We start from the raw sequence: 24,002 nt of genomic DNA, 5'->3' as shown, positions 1-24,002 counted from the left end.
TTCAGGCACCGTGGACATTCCATCTCTTCTTCTTGCATCAATCTGACAGCAGCACCACTGCATCTTTATGAGATATTCTTGTGCAGCTTGTCTGTAGGAACCTTGTTTTTGCCTGCACCATAGGATTCGGTGACTCGGTTTTGAACCTTGTTTATTGTCTGATGTCTTCCTTTTTTTTTTCTTTGCACATCTATTTTTCTTTCAGAATACATCTACTGGGTGGATTCAGAAGGAGGAAGCATCACACGAATCCACAGAGACATGACTGGACGAGAGACTGTTATTAGTGGTCTTGATGCCATTGAAGGACTTGCAATTGACTGGGTAGCAGGTAATCATTCTATAAATTATATGTTTGGCTAATTGAGCACAAATGAGGTCGAAGGATAGGGCAATGGTTTGTTCTTTGTTGCACGAATAACTATGAACACTGTGAATCTGTTGAAATGAAGCCAAGTATAAGGGTGTGCAAACTTTCACCTTTGTAGGCAACATGTACTGGATTGACCCTTCGTACGATGTCATCGAAGTGTCGCGGCTCAATGGATCCGGCCGATATGTTCTCCTTTCTGGTAACATGGATAAGCCCCGGGCCATTGTTGTGCATCCGTACAAAGGGTAAGTTCCTGCTTGTTTGCTGCAGCATGTTCTCTTGTTTGGATATTAGTGAAGGGAACAGCACTTGTGTGTTATCAGCCTGATATGAAATTCTTTTAAGGCATTTGACTTGACTGATAACCTGAAAAGCTGTAGTTGTTGTCTTCCCTATTTGGCAAGTGCACAGCCATGATCAGCATTGACAGTGGCGCAGAAATATTTTTGGAAAGCTTGGCATGAGACGATGACCTTTCACCTGAGGGAGCTTGCATTATTTATACGGAACTCTGACGACATCATTTTTGCTAGAGAATTCTCAAGAAATGTAGCAGATCATGGTAAATGAGGTGACCAGGATATACAACCAGTGTTTACGAAAGTTTATGATGTTTTGCTAAAGCTCACATGTTGTACATTTGGTTGCTGTCAGCAGTGTGGGTGCTTTGTCTTCATCCGTTTTTGCTTGTTTTGCTACCACACAGGTATATCTTTTGGAGTGATTGGGGTGTACCACCAAGGATAGAACGGGCAGCTCTGGATGGCTCAAACCGCATTGTCCTTGTCAATGCATCAGTACAGCTAGTGAATGACCTGGCCATTGACTTTGAAGAAGACAAACTCTACTGGTGCGACTCGCGCACCGACACAATTGAGAGGGTCAACATGGATGGCACGGGACGTGAAACTGTCTTTCCAACACCATCGGGAACGGAGGAGGAAGAGACAGAGGACTCGCATCGTCCTCTCCAGAACCCTTTTTCACTTGCAGTTCATGGCAGTTATGTCTACTGGGCTGACACGTAAGTCTCTTGCTACTTGCCTACTTGCTTAGCATGTAAGAATGTTTCAAGCTCTAATCAGATTTTAATATCATGTGCTCTTAATAGGAGTTTTCAGAAGGCACATTTATAGCAAGCAGCTATCTTTTCCATACTCACCACTGATTCAGCCCACTTGCTTTTCATGCCTCAAAATGTCTCCGTCTTTCCCTTATTGTACAGCCATCACTCTCTGTTTGCTAAGCCATGATGTATGAGGCAGTCATCAAAGCGCAAGAGATGAAAGAAGTTAAGCAATACTAACAGGCATTTTTCTTCCTTTTTATTGTTATGAGCCACCTGTCCTGTGGACGAAAATGTTGCATAGCAGACGAGAAAAAGGACAGTCCCAGTACACTGGCCCCGGTTTGATATACCACAGGTGGTCTTTGTACAAACATTGATTAATCCCTTAAATGTACGTATTTGGGAGGTGCCACCTATTTGTGATGTGCGAGAGAGTCTACAAACAATCTATGATGACATCTACCCTAACAATGCAAAATTTATCTCTCAAAATATATTAAATGGACTATTGCAGGATCATTTATTGAGTTAGGTATATATACAGTCATTGCAACGTACTCCTCACAGTGTGGAAAAGATCAGAAATTGGCATTTTTGCTCCTACTCTAGACTGGTCATTCTCAATTAAGATTCTGGACTACTTATCTGTATTTCAGGCTGAATTTCTAGCTATAGTATTAGCCTTACATAAGCTAAATTCATCAATATTGACGATAATGATAATAACAGATTCTTTAGCTTTGTGTACATCACTCACAACAAATAGAGGTGCTAGCCTTTTACGTACACTTAATTTTCTAGTGCCTGACCACGTAAATTTAATTAGATTACTTTGGTTGCGTGGTCATAAGGGATTGTACATTAACAAGATGGCTGACAGTCTCACGAGAGTGGCCCTCAATGGCCCTGTACTATCATTAGTTCCGGCATCAGCTTACCTAACTACTACTAAGTGCAGGAGATATGCAATTGCTGTAGACTTTTTTAAATCCAGCGATAGTAAATTTTTCAGTATATCGACACCTCCTATTCCTTGGCGCAAAAATTCCTCTCACACCAGAAAAACTGAAGTAATTTTTACCCGGTTACGCTGTCGAACACCATTATTAAACTTTTATCATCACAGGGCAAGTCTGGCACCCTCCCCTCTGGGCCCATTGTGTGCCATAGATGAAACCATTGATAATTTTTTCTTATTCTGCCGGGGTTTTTCTGCTTTAAGGCAAAACATTTTAGAACCAAAGTTCACACAACTTGGTTTAAATTTCTCCATTTTAAATATCCTTTCTCTAGGAGCCTCCTCTCTTGGCAACTACCACAGGTATGTCTGTTCGGGCGATGAGGAAGCCATAGCTGTTTCAAGACGTTTTTCTTAAGTTCTTCAAACATTATTTTTATCCGTTTCCACATGAAACTTTTAACAGCTTTTGTACTACCAACATCTTCCTAATACCATCCAAATCTTGCCCAATACCCTGCAGTGGGTACGCGCCATCAAAGAAGGAAATCCAATCCAATACAATCCCCGCCATCATTGTTGTTGTGGTGCCACTCACCGCCACTGTGTAAATATTGTATGCAAACCCTTTGTGACATCTCCCTGTAACATCTTTGGTGGAGGTACAGGGCACAGCTCGTCCTCTTTCCTGTCTGCTATTGGTGCATCCAGACGAAGGACCGAATCTGGATGTGCAGGGCCGGACGGCTCGTCACGTGACCTCACATCGGCGATGTGCTTCGTCCGCGCCTCTTCCGTGAGCCGTGCGGACGGATAACACCAACCCGTTTTTCACATCCAGATTCTGGCGGGGTAAAGCTGCAGCTTCAACTGGCCAGGAGAAAAGTGTCTGGCAACCAGTACACTTCTCTCCTGCTCGAGGACAGCCGCATTGCAGTAAACATCAGTTCGTTTGCTGGCGCCTGGTTTCAGTGGTTCGTAGCTCCTGGTGTCGTTCACGTCTATTGAACAATGAACTTGTGCGATGACGCCGCCTTTTATTTCACATATTTCCATTCCTCCTCTGTGCGGGGTGTTCTTATAAAGTTGCTTCCCAGTTCCTCGTAAATGGCAGTACATGTTTCATGTATAATGTCATTCACACTTGAATGACCGAGCCTAAACTGTCGGCTCAGGGAATAGTGACTCTCTCCTGTAATTAAAAAAAAAAAGAAATCACAGTGAACTGCTCGCGAGCAGACTACAAAAAAAGTAGGAAGTGTACAACAACTACATCTGATATCTGGCTGTTTCAGAGCAGTAAATGAATACAGTATCGGCGAACCATCTGGATCTGCATTGGATATTTCGGGTGCGATGGAGCTCGTACGCTACCACACGAGTGCGCTTCAACACACTTGTGTAGCGGCCTTCGATCAGCACCAAGCTCAGTTTTCAACCGATATACATTTACCACGGCGCTCTCCGTAATAACTTGGAAACGTGTGACACTTACCTGAAGCAAGGTACCGCAGTGTCACCTGCAGCCGTGTTTCCGCCGATATTGAACGGCGCATAACGGTATCCTCCCTTCGTATGCGGGGCCCCACGCGTGACAGCAGTTGCAGAAACTGCTCTCTCCTTACACGAAGTAGCCTCCGGTATTCGTCGAGGTCAGTCTTCAGGAGCTCTTCGTAGAGCAGGTTCTGGATCCCCAATTTTTTCCTTACTATCCAGTCTTTCCGTCAACAACGTCGTTTTCATGGAAGCAAATCAAAGTCCTCGTCAATCTCTGACAGAACAACAGCCATCGCGGCCAAACGTCGCTTTCTGTCAGCCTCCATTTTGTCGAACACTCTCACAATTCGCGGAAGAAACTCTCAGACCAGACTGCTGCTAGCCAGCGCAGAGGCTGCGGTCGAGAGTAATCCAGCTCTGTGGCACTGTCGTCTGCTAGGGCCTCGTCCGCCATGTGGATGCGCTTGCATCCGGACGGTCCGTGGCATAGTCGTCCGCGTCCGCTAAAAATTCGGATGCACCATATGCAACGTCTTCTTTGTCTGCAGGACAGCTGGCTCATATCAACATTACATGAAATTCCTGTATTCACTTGCGCAAACCTTTAGGTAACTGGGGCCATGTTCCGGAACAATAACTTTCAGCATTTCTATAGGCATGTACAAATGTGGATTTTCAGTTCGCAAATAGTGCTTAGGACGACTATTTTTAAATTCAATATTGAATAGTTGTTGTGCAGAGAAATGGCTGCTAACTCGTATGCATAGGAACCACTGCATATTGAAATTAATGACTTGTTCTCTGCAAGAATGAGACCAAAATTTAGTGCAATAAAATTCGTTAACTAAATGTAGAAGAGACAGAGAGGTTAATGAATAGCAAAGCATGATGCAGCTGCCTTTGTGCATATAGGAAGTTTATGAGAAGAGCACATTAGTAAAACCATGCACAATGTAGACTATTGCAGTGACTAGACAAGGCATAAACAGAATATAGTGGCAAATGAATGCTTTTATTCTGATTAGACGTCTCAGACTTATTACCGTATTTACTCGCATAATGACTGCACTCGTGTAATGATCGCACCCCTGAATTTTGTTGTCAAAACTGAGCATGTGTTGGTGGGCTAGTTGGTTAAGCATGATTACAAAAACGGCGCCGAATAAAACAACACACGAAGAAGGGAAACACGAGACAGCACGTAGGTGCACTAACAACTGAGTGTTTTATTTCCCGACATAGCAATATATAGCTGCTGTCAAAAAACAACAAGAACTAAACAGGGCAGTCATCTGCATCGCACAAGGAAGCGAAGATACAGAATAACATTTCAAGAGTCACTCTCAAGATATGCCAGTTCCTTTGTCGAAAGCGAAACTGAGGCTTCACTGATACATTCTAGACCGCGCTTTTTAATCTCAAGCGCTTCCAATATCTCCCTAGTGAGTTGATGGTCAGCTCTGTACAGAATCTCAAAAAAGTAGGTACACGATCTGGTGTTCATGTTATATTTTCCGCTCCGAAACGTCTTGGGTTGATGTGTGCCAAAGTGAACGCAGGAAATCGGGAAAACAAACAGGTTTGCGCAAAAAAACATGGGCAGAAACATGTCAGATGTGTACAGAAAGTCGTTTATTCGGTCCCCTTGTCGTGCGGTTCAACATATGTAGGCCAAACGGGCAGATGTCTGAATGACAGATTACATGAGCATAGATATAAGGTGGAAAACGAGCTCTCCGGTCATATAAGTGCGCATTGTAAGGCGCACAAGTGCATCCCTGATTTCGATAGAACCAGTGTTCTGTACAGAGCTGACCATCAACTCACTAGGGAGATATTGGAAGCGCTTGAGATTAAAAAGCGCTGTCTAGAATGTATCAGTGAAGCCTCAGTTTTGCTTTCGACAAAGGAACTGGCATATCTTGAGAGTGACTCTTGAAATGTTATTCTGTATCTTCGCTTCCTTGTGCGATGCAGATGACTGCCCTGTTTAGTTCTTGTTGTTTTTTGACAGCAGCTATATATTGCTATGTCGGGAAATAAAACACTCAGTTGTTAGTGCGCCTACGTGCTGTCTCGTGTTTCCCTTCTTCGTGTGTTGTTTTATTCGGCGCCGTTTTTGTAATCTTGTTGTCAAAATTCGATTTTTTTTTATTTCCCGTGTAATGATCGCACCCCGAACTTGCCGCAGCGATATGTCGTGTGCCAAGTCTAGCTAATAATAATCGCGCTTACCATCTGTGGAATGCTACGCGAACAACTCTTCAAGATGAACCAAGCGGTCTGCACACACCAAACATTCTTAAGTAGATGCCTCATTTCATTACTTTCCGCACTTCCATGACTAATAAGAAGCTGCAACCAAACTTGCCTTTATAATGTGTAGGCTTTATAATGGTTGTGGTCAACAACAACAAAAAAAGGCGCCTTTCGATTCCTCTCATCTGCACTCGTGGGCACGCAACAAATCGCGAGCGGCAACGATAGTAGCCACATTTACGCTGATACGTTAAATGTGTACCTCATTCATATGCCGACGCTTGTAACAAAGTTAAGATATTCACCCATCCTTAGTGGAAACGTGCCGTATTAGGATAATAGTGAAGACAGATGCCGCAGTTTCCGCAGCATGCCGGCCATGTGTTTCTATGTCACTGGCAGCTAAGCGCGCCCATCTGTTTCTGTCCCCTCAAAGTGGACATGGCTACGTTATTGTCACAGACTTGCTGATATTAACGATATTATTCATTACTGATACGGAAAAAACTGTTTCAATGCACGTAATGTACTTACGAGAAGAAAAAAAAAATCTTGTTTGGCACGTTTGGCTTGCTCCGCCGGCCGCCATTTTTGTTTTGGTGTCCTGCAGCAAACGCGAGACAAAAAAAAAATTGTTTTCTTTTCGTGGGAAATTTAACCCGCGTAATGATCGCACCCCTGATTTTGCATCAATTTTTCTGACAAAAAAGTGCGATCATTATGCGAGTCAATACGGTAGATGGATCAGTGCACGTACTGTGACCAGAGATGGCACGCACACACATGTATAAAGAATGTGTATTGGTCTCATTGCAGTGCCCCGTTCCACTCTTTGTATGCTTTACTGCACATCAGAGTTGATTCACCGCATAACACAACTGTATTGATGCAAAGCTGAATATATAAAACCATCATTTAGAGGTGTGCAAATAGTGATTGCAGTAGTGAGTGCAAATAGTGATGAATCGAGTAAATGCCAGAAGGGAATTGAATCGAATATAGAATAGTTTTCTGATAATGAACAGCCGTTATCACATTATAAAATGATGTTCACGTCCCAGTATTGCTGAAGTTAGCGCAAGTTTATGTCATTACATAGTACATTAAGAAGCGTTGTTCATTAAAAGCATAAATGGAGCATTGAGAGCAGACAAGTGGTTTCTTCACATGCATAGCACTCTTCAGAGAGAGTGAATGATCACTATAAGGCCTGTAAAACATGGCTACGTAAGTGATGCAGCTTGCCCCACTATTCAAGTTCTCGTATTCTTTTGTCTATACAATGCCTGCGAGGGTGAAAATTTGCCATACTTCTGCTCAAACTTTATGTTTATTTGGATGCAGGTGGCACTTCGAAATATTTTAAAAGTACTTGAAAATTGTTTGCGTTTATGAATGGTGACTGTTCTATTCGTTATTCTAAGGTTTAGAATATTCGCACACCCCTACAATCATTGCACTTCAAAGAGTCGAATATTAAATTTTTTAAAAGTGAATATCAAATAACATAATATTTAAAACTGCTTTTCAGAAATTTGAATATTTGCACAACACTACAGTTCCCACCCTTTTGAGCAATGCATTACTGCTGTAATATAGCAGTGTGGTGGCATCAAAATAAGAAATGTGTCCTTCTATGGATTTCTTTCTTTATGTCAGCTTCTACTGCTCTCATTAGGCATCAGCTCATAATATTGTCTTCAAAACAATTGTTCAAGACACATTCTTTGGTTAACTTAACTTTTTACTGTGAATCCCATTGCCAAAGGCCATAGCTATGCAAAAAAGTATTTTGTATTTCTTGTAGCCACCGTGAGGATGGATCTATTTTCCGTGTCAAAAAGCATGACCCAGGCCTTGAGGAAATGCTGGTGAACCACTTGACAGATTCAATCAAGGATCTGCAAGTTTTCCACACACGACCGAAGCAAGGTGAGTTGTATGATTTGTCTCATACTCCAACTTTTACTGCTCGAGAGTGCTTACAGTGTGGTAAACACTGTGGCATATTAATGTTACGTTGTTGGTATCTGTGCTAGTTAGTGCTATATCATAATGTGTGCTCCAGAACTTTGTCAATGTGTTTCCATTTAACTCAATTTCTTGGTTTTTATGTTGGTGACCTCGCTTATGGCTTGCTTGGAATGTTATACTCGTGGAACATAGAGGTACACATCTACGTGATGGGTAAACAACACAAAGATGGAACACAGCGAGAACAGGATAATGCGCCAACTAACCACCGTTTGCATTTATTGTCCATAAAATGCATTGTGTATAGGGTCTAGCAAACAAGAAAAAAAAAAAATATATATAGTAATCCCTCAACAGAACAAAGTCAATAAAAACAGCAATTTTCTTCGTTAAATTGAAATTTCATTACATTGAAATTCAAGCTGTTATGCAAATAAGTACAGTTGATTATGGATTTTTTTTACATGGAAGGGGTCGGCAAGTTTTCTTAATTATTTAGCAGTTGGAAAAAGCAAATTTGATTGAGAAAAACATTCATTTTGTTGAATTATTTAAGAGTTGGCAACAAAAGATACTGTTTCCTGCCGTGCCGACAATATCTTCACACTGACGGCACGGAACTAAGCCAGCCACACTTCCGTGTCCACTCTGCCACCGTGGCTGACACTGTAGCTTGCAGTGGCAATGCTATCATGAAAAGCACCGTCAGCGGGGTACATAAGCCTCGTCTGCCTCTCACTTGACGTGTTTCTGAAACTTGAGATCGAGCAACCTCCAGTACTAAACAAGACAGCACACATGATGCCATGCCATCTTGATCTTGGCATGTCTGCGCTTTGCACATGCGGCAGGTTACCTCTAAAACAGGCCATGTGGGCTACGTATGTGCTTGGCCACACTGACAGCCATACACAGTCACGGCCACACTTGAAAAGGAGATGTACGCCAACCTGCTCCCCGACTTGCTCCCCTCGCATGCGCTTGATGGTGTTACTGCAAGGTCACCCAAGCCACCATCCTTCTTCGCTCGCCCTCATACACTTGCACTTGCACCCAAAGCATACAGTGCACATGGCGCGATAGGATCTTATTGCACTTCAGCTGTATATGGCCGCTTTGGTAGTTGCAGCGCGCATTTGGAGAGATGTGTTCGATGTTCGAAAGCAGCTGCTTGTAATTCAACCATTTGACCATCTGCATCCGCATAAGTTTTCATTTGTCTTGATATTTCTTTGCAGTGGCAGTGAAATTTCGTTATATTAAAATCGTGTATAAACACGCCTCGTCATATTGAGGTTCTAAAAACATGGTATCCTATGAACATGAAGTTATAAAAAGGTAAATATTTCTTTATAACAGAAATTTCATTATACAGGTTTGTTATCAAGGTTTAATTATATAATGATCTGGCACCACCCTGTGATGGTGATCCAAGCACTTGATAAATTTTTTTTCTGTCGGCTTTCTTGCAGAGACAAGCAACCCATGCAGTGTGGGCAATGGAGGGTGCCAGGAGCTGTGCCTGTACAAGGGAGACAATGGCCACACCTGTGCTTGCTCCCATGGCCGAGTGGCTCCTGATGGACGAACTTGCCAAGGTGTGTTTTGTCGAATTGAGCTACACAATGACTCTGGTCTTTGATTCTCCGATCCATTGTGCAGACTGTGGCCTACGTTGACTCGAGTCTGCTTTGGAGTAGTTAATAATTTATCTATAAAAAAGAGTTACATTGAGCGTGAAAGTACACAAAGACTCAACATGGTTAATTTTGGCTAACTTTCAGGCACAAAAACGCATGAAATATGTGAAAGTACTATTAAATCTGTGATTTCACAATGGTGCTGTGTCCCGAATGCAAAATTTAAACAAGCATGTTCGACTTTCATTTCATTGGCTAGTAATCAACTTTTCCAGCATGAAATCAACCTTTTCAGATCAAAGTATTTGGAATGCATACTCTACTATGGTACTCTTTTTCTTGGTATCTCTTCTTTTCTGAGCATGACTTTTCTAAGTGATATCATCATTTGAGGTTGTTGTGACATTCTAAATGCTTCTGCATCTTTCAGACACCCTACCTTTTATATTTTTATGTTGTTTCTGACCACCCTTGCTGCCACAAGGAATTTTTAGCAGTACTTATTTTTCCATCTGCATTTTTGTGTCCTGGGTCGTCGCATGCCACATTCACCGCTACTTCCGCCAGTCCCTATTTCGATAGGCATCTTCGCCTATCTGTTATACAGCGTGTAGTGCCGATGGAAGTGTACTGCATGGTTTTAGTAGGCGATAACTCAAATGCGCCATCCTTGCAGGCTGCACAATGCGAGTGCCATGTTTTGCTCTGGCGGCATATGGCTTCACCGACCAGATCAATTTCATTTAAGTTTCCTGTCGCTGTCGTAAAATGCTATGCAATAGTAAAACAACAAAATGCATCTCATGCTCCAGAAGCCCCACCAGCTCGATGCGCGTCAGTGTCCCATGCCTCTCGCCGCAATCATACGCGCAACACTTCACATTACGTAGATGTCAACTACATTTGAGTCTGTCAAATATTTAGTTACTTTGGAACATGCATTTTCCCACTTAGTACATTCTTTCTTGCATTTCTTTTTCCAAAACGTATGAACGAGGTTCTGCTATATATGAATTCATAGTTTTTGTAAATCTTTGTTTCTGAGTGCTATCTGCACCTGCTCTAAAAAAAGTGTTAAGGGTGGAAGAGGTCTTCAGAATTGTTTTTTTTTTTAATGAAATTAATAAAGATTGTCACCCAGACAGAGTTTTTCATGCTGATTTAAAAAATATAATTACTTTTTGAACTGACTGAGTGGTTCCAGATAAAATTAAAATTAATTACTTATTTTATCGGAACAATTGTAAGAAGAGTATTGGCCAGAATGTTTATGAAGACATATGGCTGGATACTACAAAGTGTAAACAATGCAACTGTAAGACTGCATTTTTTGTATTGCATATATTACAACTTTTAGAGCAATTTGAAGTTCGATCTCCAGACATGGCAATCATGTGGTCCAGTTAGTAGTCAGGTTTTAAAATTTACCAAAGCAAAATTAAGAAATCTGCTCCTAGCATTGTGTAGTACACACATGTAGCCACATGCCACTGTTAAAATTACGGTTCTATGTGCCCTGAAGACCGAGATGGCACTTTGGCAAGTTTAAAAAGCACCAAAAATGAGGTTCTGAGAAAACTTGAAAAAACAAAATATTTGAATATATACAAGTGCTATTGCATTAGTAGCCTCCAGGAATGCAGTCTGTCTGGCTAGTTTCGCTACGGGGATGCCTTCTGAGCACCAGCTGCAAATTTTCAGCAGATGCACTGTCAGCAGACGTAGCCAGCTCATTTGTCCCGGCAGCAATGTCGTCAACGCTATCTAGTAGTTCCGATTTTCGGTCAGTAGCAGGAGTTGACGCTAATGCTTGAAGTTTTCCTTGAGCTTCACTGTCAATACGGCACAAAAATTCCGACTGCAGAATTCTGCAGTCGGACTGCAGAATTCTGACAACTGCAGAACGCTGCCGTTGTCAGGAGTGCTTCGTGGGACTAGGCCTAACACGCCATCGGGATCTCCCGTGTCCCTCAACTACGGGAGTGGGCGGGCTAAATATAGTCCGATGTAGCATGAGCGCGCGCACACGTTACGTCACATTGGCAAGAACAACAACGTCTATAGTTAGAGCGGTTGTTCGACACATTGGTGCAGCCAGCGTAACCGGACGCGGCCAACAGACACCGGCGCGCCTTGCTCTGAGCGACGCTCACCCATGCGGCGATGACGTTGGACCATAAACTTGCCTTATCGAAGCGGCGTGGCGGAGTGTTGTTTCTCGACATTGTACGCCGACTTCCTCTTCCTTTTTTTTCTTTCTAAATTTGTACTTCGTAGTGAACTTCGGAGTCGAAGTCGGCATTGCTTCAGCATGGGAAACCTTATTGGCACGCATGGCATGTACGGAGTGGCCGTGGAGCGACGCAGATGACACCAGTCTAGCCAGTGGCATGGCTAGCTGAGGGTCACATGCTTTTGTCGACCAATTACAGCATACATTGGGTCTTCTCTTTGAGGCGGAATTTGTTCACTGCAAATGTGCAGATAGAGCTGTGTGGTGGCAGGAAAATGAAGTCGAGAGACTGCTCTTTCAAACGATATATGGGTCGGCACACCCGAACGACTGTGGGGGCCGTCGTGCGCCGTGAAAAAAGCACTTTTTTTACGAAAACTTTGGCTCATATTTAGCCCACACTGGTGCCAAAATTTATATTACAGCTAAAATATTGATTTAGAATGCACAAAATGAGGCGAAGGGGTAGAATAATAGTTGAAAATTCCAGAATACCGTTTTCAAAATATTGATTTTTTTCTTTTTTTTTTTGTCTCTAGAACCCGTGCCGCACGCGTAAGTGCATGCGAAGAAATGAGGAAAGTAAAATTGCAGCCTAATTAAGGGAGCAGTCACAGATTAAATTTGTACAAAGTACTGCTATATTAAATCAACATTCTCTTGCATTCGCTGTCTGCACTTTTCTTTCACTGTGATATGAGATGGTTTGACACCACCTAATGGTAGTTATTCATTTGAATAACAGGTTAATAAAGGAAATTTCAATGAACTTGTAGATCTTGAGTAACATTCCACCTTAGTTGCATGGTCATAATTATCCAGAAAAAGGGCAAGGAAAGTGTTTGTTGGTATGTAGTTCTTCAGTTTGGCTGACTGTTTATTAGTGACCACATACTTTGCACAGAGGTGATTTACTCAAAATTCCAGAAGCAAAAAAAAGGGGGGGGGGGGGCACATTATGTAACTGTTTTCACGGGAACTTTTGTGAGCTTACTTTATTGTTGTGGACAGTTTGGCCTATACTTTGTTTTCTGCTCCTCTTATGCAGATTACGAAGCCTTTGTCATGTTCTCGCGGGTGCGCACTATAGACAGCATTCACATGATGGACGAGACGAACCTGAATGCACCGTTTCCAAGCATCTCCAGTTCGGAGTTCATGCGCAACATCATTGGACTTACCTTTGACTACTCTGAGCGCCGCATCTTCTACTCGGACATCCAGCGGGGTAGCATCAACAGCGTTCACTTCAATGGCTCTGGCCACACCGTTCTTGTACAAAGTAAGCTGACTTCACCTGATTCTTTGCCACTTAGTGAGCTCGCTTAGCCTGCACGTGACTTCCTTTTCTCTTGTAAGTTGAGGTCACTTCAAGTGTGTTTTCAAACTGCACACGTTGGTTGACGGACAATAAGTTTGTAGAGACCTTGCTGCAGTTGCTGCAAGATGCAGAGCTGCAAGTGGGGGTATGTGAATATCAAAATTTTCGAATACGAATTGAATACGAATATTTAGCATAGAATATCAAGTAATGATATGCACATGCATTTATTAGCAACATGGTTTATTTCAACATGTTGGAACTTTGCAACTACATTGTCATTTGCAAAGAAGTTAAACTAGTAAGCCGTTGTACTAAAAGATTGTCTATTTAGCTCATATTAGCTTTAGAAAACAGAGTAATTTCCTCTAGTTGTCTGCTGTCGCCAACCTGTGCCTTATTATACCGCATCAATTACACGTAAACTCAACCATTTGACCCTGTACCAGTCGTCACTTATCGCATTTGCTGTCAAGCAATAAGCTCGGTATTGGTGGTGGAACTTGCAAAAGAATGCACCCTCGCTGTTTGCAAAGCCGTGCCCCTTGCTATTGAGAGGCTGGCTTTCCTGCGAAACTTACACATTCAGTGGCTAAGCATGTTTTACAGGCGAAATTTCGCCAGCAGGATAAAATTATCGCAAAATTTAGCACAAAATGAGGCACACTTACTTAGATTAGACTAATAAATGCTGAGAGCCATGTTTGCTCCCGCACAGCCAGCAATATACTCGATTTATTTCGAATTTTCGTATCCAGTCGAATATTTTAAAATACCTCATTTTTGAATCGAAAACGAATATTACAAATATAATAGTCGATAATATTCTAAATGTTCGGATATTCGCACGCCCCTTGTTACAAGCTTATCCATTCTTGGGCAGCACACATATAAAACGTAACACGAAAAGGAATACAGGACAAGCACTACAATGTATTCTGGCACAGCATTTGCCCTATATTCTTTCTCGTGTTTTGTTTTTTATGTGTGCTGTCCAAGAATGGATAGGTTCCAACTCGTCCACTTTTCAATCATTCTACCAGCTTATATTTGATTTTCTTTTATTCCTCGTTTGCCTTGTGGCAAGTCCTCTGGAAAAAATATATAAAGTGTGTTTCCAGTGATGAAAACAAGGTAACTTTCAAAATTTTGTTTATTACTTTCATAATGTGTACAGATATGAGCAGTCTGATTGGGTATACTCATTAATTCGACCTTCGATAATTAGGAAAATTTGATCATTTGGACCTGTCCTCTTGTCCTGACAGGCATATGCATTATTTAGTGCAACGGAAAATAAGCGCACAGGAAGACACACATGAACAGTTGAGAAAGATACAAGACAGGCGCTGTTCATGACAGGACAGGCGCTGTTCTTGGCTGTTTGTGTGTGTCTTCCTGTTGCGCTTATTTTCCGTCGATCTGCAATGGACCGTGTAGCCCGTCTGCAGGTGTTGTTAAATTATTTAGTTCAATCAAACTCTTGTTAATCCAGACGTATTTGGCCACACATCAGTTAATTTGGATAACTCTCGGAGCTCAGTGAGCGCAGAGCACCAGAAATGACCAATGCAAAACAGCAAAAAAAAAAAAAAACAGCACTGACATCCACCTGAAAGAAGTGGCTCCTCATCACCATAGTAATCAGCGGAAATCAATGTGAATGTATGCACCACTGGAACATGTCATCCCAGGAAACTAATTGAACTGTCAAACTTTCCTCTGGTTAAATAGGTTATTATATTATAAAAAAATCTGGGGTATAACTTTTGTTTTGAAGTGTAGATGTATAAACCAGCAGCTAGCCTGAAATGGAAACATACTAGTGAAGTTGTGCTCTGTATGCAGCCTGTGCTTGGGCAGTTGGTAGAAATTATCCGTGAGATCAAATTAAGCTTGTTAAAGTTATCAGGATTCCAGTGCACTTCTATGTCTGTTGCAAAAGAGCTGTTGTGTGTGGTTATTGTTGTCCTGTTTATATAGAAATTACCTAGTTGACACTTTCATTCATGTTTAATGTAATATTTTCTGTGATTGTGGGGAGTAAGTGGCACATCAATTGTGACCTAGTATTGTTCCAGCTACTTCTTTCCAAAGGAGTGGCACGCGAACATTTGTGGCAGGCATCAGTCAGTCATGGTGCTGCTCTGGGGCCCATTGCTTTTCCAGAGCAAGGCTCAGTTGAAGGCCTTGCGTATGAGCCTGTGAACAATGAGCTCTACTGGACCAGCCACAGGGATGCCTCTGTCGGCCGAGTCAGCCTGTCCGACCCAACTGCCCTTCCTGAAAAGATTGTCAAGCTTGGCACTGAAGACAAGCCTCGAGGCATTGTCGTCAGCAGCTGCATCAAGTGAGCTGCTCTGTCATGCCAGCCATGTTAGCTAGTGGCCTCATTACTGCCCCTGAGCAACTTTTTGTTGCCGAAAGTGAACAGAAGCCATTTTAACTGTCCTTTGCATTCACTTTTTGTTGACAGATCTTACCAAGAAAATTATTTCTTTCGGGTTTTGTGACCTGGCAGCATTAAAAACAACCAGAGACAGCAGAAATTCTGTTTACTGAAAAAGTGTTAAAGGGGCTGACAACCAATTTTTATGGTACCAGTTTTTTGTGGTGCAGCAGAAAGCTTACTGACATGAGTGTCCTATCATACAGTGGTAATGCGCAAAGCGCTGTGAAAATTTTTTTATCAGTATTTTCTATCTGCATTGAGGATGTAGTTGTGCTCAAGAAACATGCTGGAAACAGTGATAGGTGAGAGTTATAGCGATTATTCACTGGCATTGATGGGGAGCAGACAACCAGTGCGGCTTTTGCTCTAAGAAAGTGATATTTCGCTTATTAATTTGATGTTCCTGTTTTATGAAGTGTTGAATTATTTTTACAATAATAGGTGCTGTCCGACTCTACGCCCCAGCAACAGCCCCCCTAAGTAACACAAACCTATCTCGAACACCATGCTTTTGTTGACTCCATGTGCCAGGCTTTTTTTTTTTTTTTTTTATCCAAGCGGAGCTAAATTTTGTTATTGCAGTGCTGACGCCCGTTCACGGCACAATTTCTCTATGGCATTTTGTATCTCACGGCGACCACAGAACTCGAGGTACTAACTCGCAAACTCATGTGCATACAACAGCCCTCATGTGCGCTGCGATACATTGAACAGCTGTCCTGCTCTGCCGTTCCACTTGTTACCACAAGGGCAGCGTCGCTCGTAAGCTTGCACTAATTTTTTACTTCATATAATATGCACAGAATAAAACACAAAAGCCTAATAATATATGAACTGCAATTTTAAGCAATAAAGATGCCATACTTAATATTGGCCGACTTACGTACAGTAATCTCGTATACTACTACATCTGAAGTACCAAGACATCACTGCCAGGCTGCACCACTTAGTGGTTTTAGACTTTCTTTGCCGCTTTAAAATTACAATTCCTACTCAAATAGCAAACAGCATGCTGGAATATACCGCTATAGGCCATGGTAATTTCATTTCCATCGAGGTCTCACAGCCCAATCTGGACAGTTGTCAGGACCTTCAAATCCATGGCCTCTTGTTTGTGCACAGTTAATGTCTGTGCTGACTGCACTTTGGCTACGTTAACGGCCTTCGCTATGCTGCTTGCAACAATATTGCTGTTTATTTTTTAGACATACGAAAAACAAAACAAAACCCTAATTTCATCATTACTAGAACTGCAGCAGCATGTACTCGTAGCTTTCCTCTTCATTGTGCTGCACGCACGTAAGCATCAGACCTGTCTGCAATGCCCTGAATGCGGGCCTCAACATGAAGCAGTCACATCCCGTGATAATGACCTTGTTAGCTATTCTGCCCTACACGATACGGTGCTGTCATATAATAGGGTGAGTCCTACACATCTGAAACACCAAAAAGCAGGCAGAATAGTAGCATAAAAGTGCAGTATGTGTTTAAATGAGTTATGGGTGAAATGAAAAGATTAAGCTCTTTTTGAAACACAGAAAGAGCTTGTCAAAGCCTGCTAGTACCACGTACTTCGCTGCAGCTGGTAGGCAGAATATCTGACCAGGTATCATTATTCACTTATCTGTATTTCTCTGTCACTGTTGCTGGACTGTGCCTACTCTGGTGCATGTGCTGATGTGAGTCTGATCGTGAAACCTCATTTATAAATTTTGAAGCTATGAAGTTAAAGTGTGGGGATCTTACATGACACTGATGATTTGGCATGTTGTGACACTTTCCTGTTTTTTTTTGCCTTTTTCTTTTTATGTTCTTTCTCTTTACCATTTTGTTTTTTTCTTCAAGAGGGGTCAAATGTTGGCCCACTTTTCTGTGTGGTGTTTAAATATGTTTACATTAATAATAATAATAATAATAATAATAATAATAATAATAATAATAAACTAAATATGGTACATTTATTCAGCCCGCCACAGAGGATATCACTCGTTCCTTAGATAGCAAGGCTAAATGCGTTTTATGTCTGAAAATTACTGTGGAGAAGAACAGGTACATTAACACAATAACTTCACAAAATTTAAAGGAATAAGTTTTTTTTAATCACATTACTCTTGAAGACACACCACTGAAACTGTGGCTATAACTAACAAAATAATTGAGTCCCTTGGATCCCCTTATTCTTCTTGCACACCTCTGGAATGTGCCATGAAAGGGCTTGGCCCTTGGTATGCAGGCGGGTATTCTGGACCAATTGGAACACTCACCACCCAAGCATCCAAAAGTCGTACCTCAACGGCTACGAGCTGGAGTCAATCATCACGACCGACATTCGCATGCCCAATGGCATTGCCATTGATCACCAGCTGCAGAAGTTGTACTGGTCTGACGCACGTCTAGACAAAATTGAACGCTGTGACTTCAATGGCGGGGATCGTCACGTAAGTACAATTCTCATTCTGAAAGAAAGCAAACTGCATTTGAGCAATTCTCTTGCCAGTCACTTTGCTTGGCCTTGGGGAATGCCAGCAGACGTTACAGTGTGCCGAGTGGTGCCACAGGGTTGTGAGGCAATGTTAAATGAGCAACAAAGTGATTGACGGGAAGTGAAAGAAAGGCAGTGTAACTGCAGTTCACAATGCCCTTGCCTTCTTTATTGAGTGTAGGTGAAAAGGAAGTGCCGTACAGCACTCACCCTCATCATGCCATGGTACACGAATCAGCATTCATAAGCCAAAAATGAGTTGAAGGGGTAGTGTTAATTGCCAGGCATATGATGTAGCTGCTGAAGCTTGTGCTGTTCTTGCAGAATTCTTCAGGGAGTAGTCTGCCTGTATTATTGTATGCTTACCTGGCAAAGTCTAATGGTGCTCTTCGGTACTAGTATATGAAAGCTGGTACAGTTCGTGATGACCAGAAAGTTTGGAAAATCCTGCGTTAATTCATATACAAATGAACAAACATTGATCTAACAAGTTATCTGTTTTAATGAAGCAAATATAAAATCTTTTTCACCCATAATCCCGCCCCCCAGCATGAAAGAATGCATGCTTACAAAGAATATAGGAGGTAACAAATGCATTTTCGTGTTGGATGCAACTTTGTTATAACAAGAGTTCGACCATAATTGCTTGTGCTAGCTCATCAGTTGTTGCAACATAGAGTGCTTCAGTTATATGGTTGGTCAAGTAGACGGAGTGCTGGTGCTTCCTCAGTGTATTTTAAAGCCGGTATGGTTGATGTTTGGGCGCTCCAATTCTGACCTATGGATTACCTGTGCCAAGCCGTTCACTGTCTGTTCGCACTACCCGCACATCACCTGCACAGGTGTTGCTCAGCGAGCACCCGCAACATCCTTTCGACTTGGCCGTATACGGGGACTTTGTGTTCTGGACGGACTGGGTGGCACACGCTGTGCTGCGTGCCAACAAGCATACAGGAGCTGACGTCGTGGTGCTGCGCAAGAATGTTGTGCGACCTATGGGCATCATTGCTGTTGCCAATGACACCAATGACTGTGAGTCATTGTCGTCCTCCTCCTCCTCGGCTAGGGGTTTTCTTTTTCTTTTTTAAAATTTTCCTAGTGCTCTACCAGTACAGTCGGCACAAGCTTTGTTGCTTATGGCCCTTGTGCAAATGTGTACAGTTATTTTTTTTTTTTCAAGGCGTGGGAGAGAATCTCTAGTTAATAGTGCAACATTCAGTGGTCCTTGCTAACTGGATCTAGAATTATGTTGCATTTTTAGCTTCTTCAGATTGCACCAAGCACCAAAATATTTAGTGAACAAATAATCACGCTACTGAAAGATGACAATGAAGAGGTTTGTGGCGATAAATTTCCACACTGTAATGTAGTTATAGCAAACTCAGCTGGGCATTAAAGGGCTCCTGAATTGTGTTCAGTCAAAAATGTTATTGTTAACTTGTGTTTTTAAAGTACCATATATTTCAAGAAGGGTTATCCTGCAAGAAACTTTTGTAAGGTGCAGTAACAACTGATATACAAGAGTTTGAGTTTGTGCACGTTAGTGTGAGGTTAGCAGGTGTACAACTTGTCACTTAAGCTATCTGTAGCTACCTGTGAACGATATTCACACTTTTTTTATATAGTCATCTGTTTTCCCTACCTTATATATGTCTGATTTGCCTCTTTTTCTTTTCCTTTTTCATAGTAGGACTTTTCTTACTTGCTATAACCACATTTTAATCAGGGCAAAAATACTCATTTACTGACACAGAACCGTGAGTACATTAATCTGAATTATTGCAAAATAACATTCCTCATAGCCCACAGTGGAGCTTTAGGACTAGCCCTGACTGATTAACATTAGTTTACTGGTATGCATTTGCAGTTGTTCTTGCTTTTATGATATTTCTGTTTATAACTGTTGTTTTTATGTATAAGGTACAATTTATGCATCTCTGGTCTAGGCACACTAAGCCCCTGTTCCACACTGAATGGTGGCTGTGAGGACCAGTGTGTGGTTGCCACAAATGGTACCATCTACTGCCAGTGCTTCCCTGGAAGATCACTGATGCCAGATGGGAGGCGTTGTGCAGGTAGGAAGCCCATCATTTTGCAACTTGAGCCTTGCGTGATTCACACATGTTATTGTCCAGTTGCTGAAATTGCAAGAGATCGTTCAGAGGGCTTTCTTGTTAGCTGAGAAAAAATGTATTGCTCAGCAAGTTGGTGCTTAATCGGGCAGCATGAGTGAGACAACCACAGGCACATACAAACAGGACAGAGGGACGTGTTGCTTGTGGTGTGAGCACATGATGGGAGAATGAGAAGTTCAGATGCTTACATCATGTTGCACAGCATGAGTGGCTCTCATGATTGTGCACTGGGAGGGCTAGCCACCGCTGAGGTATGTCATGTCGGTCACAAAGTTCCAGTCAGAGGAACTAGGCTTGCCCCTTCAATTATGTCGAAAGGATTTGCTAATTGCACGAGGCAGGTAAAGAGGGAATGGGCCCTGGTCACAGCACTGCAGCTGGGTGAAGAAGGTGCAGCAAGAGTAACGCATGTGTAATCATCACATGATAATCACACAAGTCTTTAAAATGTCTGTACTGTGGTGGATCTAATACAGAGGCAAATATCGCACTAAAAGTTTAGCAAAATTGTTCCATGAGAGTGCCGCAGGTGCTCCCCGCCCGCATTTTTTCTTTGTAGCTGTAATTGCGGCTTTGACTGGGACATTTTGCTTTACAGTCAAGATCGCCAACTGTACCAGTGCAGAGTTCCAGTGTGGAGATGGGGCCTGCATTCCTTTTGAGCTTGCCTGTGATGGTGTCCAGGCTTGCCCTGACGGCTCTGATGAAAATGTCATTGACTGCGGTAAGTTTGGTCCAATTGCACATTTGGCATTCATAGAAGGGTCCCTGAAGCGGTTCGAACTAATTTTGTAGTCGCATAGGGTATAGCTACAGTAAAACATTTGCACCACAATTTGTGTGAAGCGTCTCATATTGAGGGGGCTACACACAATTGGAAGTTACCCTCCTCCATGGCCATGCTTTTTCTCCTCAACGCGTTTGCCAAGTGATCGGGGCTAAGCTCCGCCTTCACTGACTGTGCATCAGGATGAGGCGTTGTGTAGTCCATTTGCGGTTGTCTTGGAGCCAGCACTTGAAGCCTCCCAAACCTCTCTCTCTGCCAGCCGCCTAGCAGTCAATCCCAAGTGAGAGCTATTGAAGCAGCATGAATTGTGGGCATTCTGTCGCAGCGCCGAGCGTGTATGGTATTCTGGTGACTACAGGCGAGCTGGGCGTTTTGACAGATGGGCAGAAGTGTAAACTAAAGCATTTCCATACTAATACAGCTATGTTGAACAAGCTTTAGCTTAGACGTACTTTAGTGGCCTGATCTGTCTGCATAGTCCAGCCATCTGGTGGCACAGAGCTTAACCAGCCCCAAACAAAGAGCTAGTATTGCTGTAACAAAATGTAAAACATCTTGAACATTTAGAAAAACAATGTATCAATGATTGCACTCCTGCCAAAAATTTACGCCAGCAGTAAAGTAGAATACTCTTGTTTACTGCTGTATTAGTTCTGTGTTTGGTTGAGCTCTGTGTCATCAGGCGGCTGCACCGTGCAGGCCCTTCACATTTGCACCTCCTCTCATCTCTTTAAATGCCCAGGCCCAGTCTACTTACATTTGCGTTTACCTGAATATTGGACGTGCAAAACACTGTTGTGGTATGCACCAATCCTTAGGCATGAAGTGGTGGCCACAAATGCATAGATGCTGGTGCTGATCGGATACCAACAACCACTCTGCTCGCATGTTTGCCTTGCAGAGGGACACAATGTCACAGCTTGACATGTTGCCGGTTGCTAAGTTTGGAGCCCACAATGCAAGGGCGAACCATGGTGCTCGTGAAAATGCAGATCGAGACCAATACAGGCTGTGCAGCTCATGTCAACACGGAGGACGTAGTAACACAAGCAGACAATTGCTGTGTGCGAAGTGCTTGAGTGTAGCGATAAATTGACTTTCTTTTTCACAGAAACAAATTACTGTATTTACTCGAATCTAACGCGCACTTTTTTTCCGATAAAACAGGTCCAAAAATTGCATGTGCGTTAGAATTGAGGACAACCCTAAATCCGCATTGCCATATTGCCAGCGGCATTCAAAAATGACCACCTCGTACGCGCTTCTAGCCAAGCTGCCATTGCTTCCTCCATGTGCATACTACCTCCATGTTGTACATGTAACAAGGCGCTGGTGTAACCTAGTCTACTGCCTGTCTTCCCGTTTTCTGTGTTTATTGAATCGGCATGGAAGCGCCGACTGTGAAGACACGCCAAGTCCACTGTGATGCAGCATTTAAAAGGAAAGTTATGTGCGCGGAGACGGACGGAAATTGGTCTGCATCACGGACGTTTAGAGGCAAGCAGAAGGAGAATATTTTTGCCAACAAAGCAACAAGGAAGGGTTTCAGTGGATTGAAGCAGGGCCGCTACGCCGAAATGGAAGAGCTGCTCGCAGAATACGTGCAAGAGCAGCGAGGAGCAGTGGCCTGTGACGACTGATCTGCTCAAAGTACGGGTGGTGCAGTTAGCCCCCTACAGAAAGGGCTAATGCAGAGTGACTTCAAGACGAGCAGGTGCTGGCTGTCAAATTTTATGAAAAGAAAAGGCTTTTCTCTTCGAAGGCGGACAGGGACATGCCAAAAATTGCTCAAAGAATATGAAGAGAAATTGCACAGTTTTCAGCAGTACGTTTTGAAGTTGCGCCATAGGAACAGCTACCGCTTGGACAGATTAGAAATGCCAATCAGACGCCGGTCTACTTTGACATGCCCGCCTGAAGTTGGAAAAATTAATCGATGGCGTGCCCTCGGCAGCCATTCGGATAGCTCGCCCTACTGGCATCATATGGTCACCTTGCATCAATTGGTCAGGGGCAGTGGAAAACTCAGGGGAGTGGTGTGCTGCGATTGGTAGGGATGTACAGTCGCGGACAGAATAAAATGGACCACGGGATCTCCGAAAACGTTCAATTCCCGAGCAGCCTGTAGCAGTAACCAGTAAAACTGCCCATGACAACGTTGTTAGCATATTCTAGTCGAGGTCCAAAATGCAAATACCAGATTGCATTGTGAGGTTGCGGAGATATTCAGCTTTTTCTTAGATTTCATGGTCCGTAATATTCTGTCTGCGACTGTACATTTTTAAAACCTTATAATAAATTGCATGCTTTATGCGGAGCGCTTAAATTTGCCATTAATGATCAAAAGGGTTAGCCCTAACGACATCGTACAACATCGTAACATTTGTACAACATCGTCAAAATTGGTTTCAGGGTCCCTTTAAGCATGTGTTCACAAAGTGCTGTATATGTTGTGTTCATGTGTGGTACACATTAGTATTTTTTGTTGCTCCGTTTGATTATTCTTATGAAAAAGGTGCTGCATTGCTCAACTGTGTGTTGGTCAAGTGTTGTGTAAATTAAGTGAAGTGTTTCATTATTTTCATTCTCATGTTCACTCAAATTGCTGTTACTAATCTCCTGTGTATTCACGTCCTTCACAGTTGACAATACTTCACTCTTCAAACTGCATTAATGTATCTAAAGATATTTAACAGCACTGTATTTTTTTCTTTTTGCATTTCTGTCCCTATTTTATTTTTACATAGAATAACATTCAGTGTTTAATTCAGTATTCAGTATTTAAATTAAAGCCCTTTCCTTATTCATTTATTTTTATTTGA

At 42.5% G+C, this 24,002-nt stretch overlaps 1 protein-coding gene across 2 annotated transcripts in view; it reads left to right on the top strand.

Moving 5' to 3' along the window:
• The window catches only part of LRP1 (LDL receptor protein 1), a 207,062-nt gene that overhangs the window by 92,628 nt on the left and 90,432 nt on the right, over positions 1–24,002 (top strand). For both annotated transcript variants that reach the window (XM_070532085.1, XM_070532084.1), the window contains 11 exons: positions 206–331; positions 489–618; positions 1,080–1,397; positions 7,964–8,088; positions 9,603–9,728; positions 13,052–13,285; positions 15,494–15,674; positions 18,010–18,214; positions 19,101–19,290; positions 20,205–20,333; positions 20,992–21,117. In XM_070532085.1, coding sequence (XP_070388186.1) covers positions 206–331; positions 489–618; positions 1,080–1,397; positions 7,964–8,088; positions 9,603–9,728; positions 13,052–13,285; positions 15,494–15,674; positions 18,010–18,214; positions 19,101–19,290; positions 20,205–20,333; positions 20,992–21,117 — 1,890 coding nt within the window. The remainder of the gene's footprint in view (positions 1–205; positions 332–488; positions 619–1,079; positions 1,398–7,963; positions 8,089–9,602; positions 9,729–13,051; positions 13,286–15,493; positions 15,675–18,009; positions 18,215–19,100; positions 19,291–20,204; positions 20,334–20,991; positions 21,118–24,002) is intronic.

The sequence above is a fragment of the Dermacentor albipictus genome, chromosome 1, assembly GCF_038994185.2.
Source record: "Dermacentor albipictus isolate Rhodes 1998 colony chromosome 1, USDA_Dalb.pri_finalv2, whole genome shotgun sequence".
Classification (NCBI taxonomy): domain Eukaryota; kingdom Metazoa; phylum Arthropoda; class Arachnida; order Ixodida; family Ixodidae; genus Dermacentor; species Dermacentor albipictus.
Note: the sequence above shows the minus strand (reverse complement) of the source record. Positions and strands in the feature narration are given on the sequence as shown.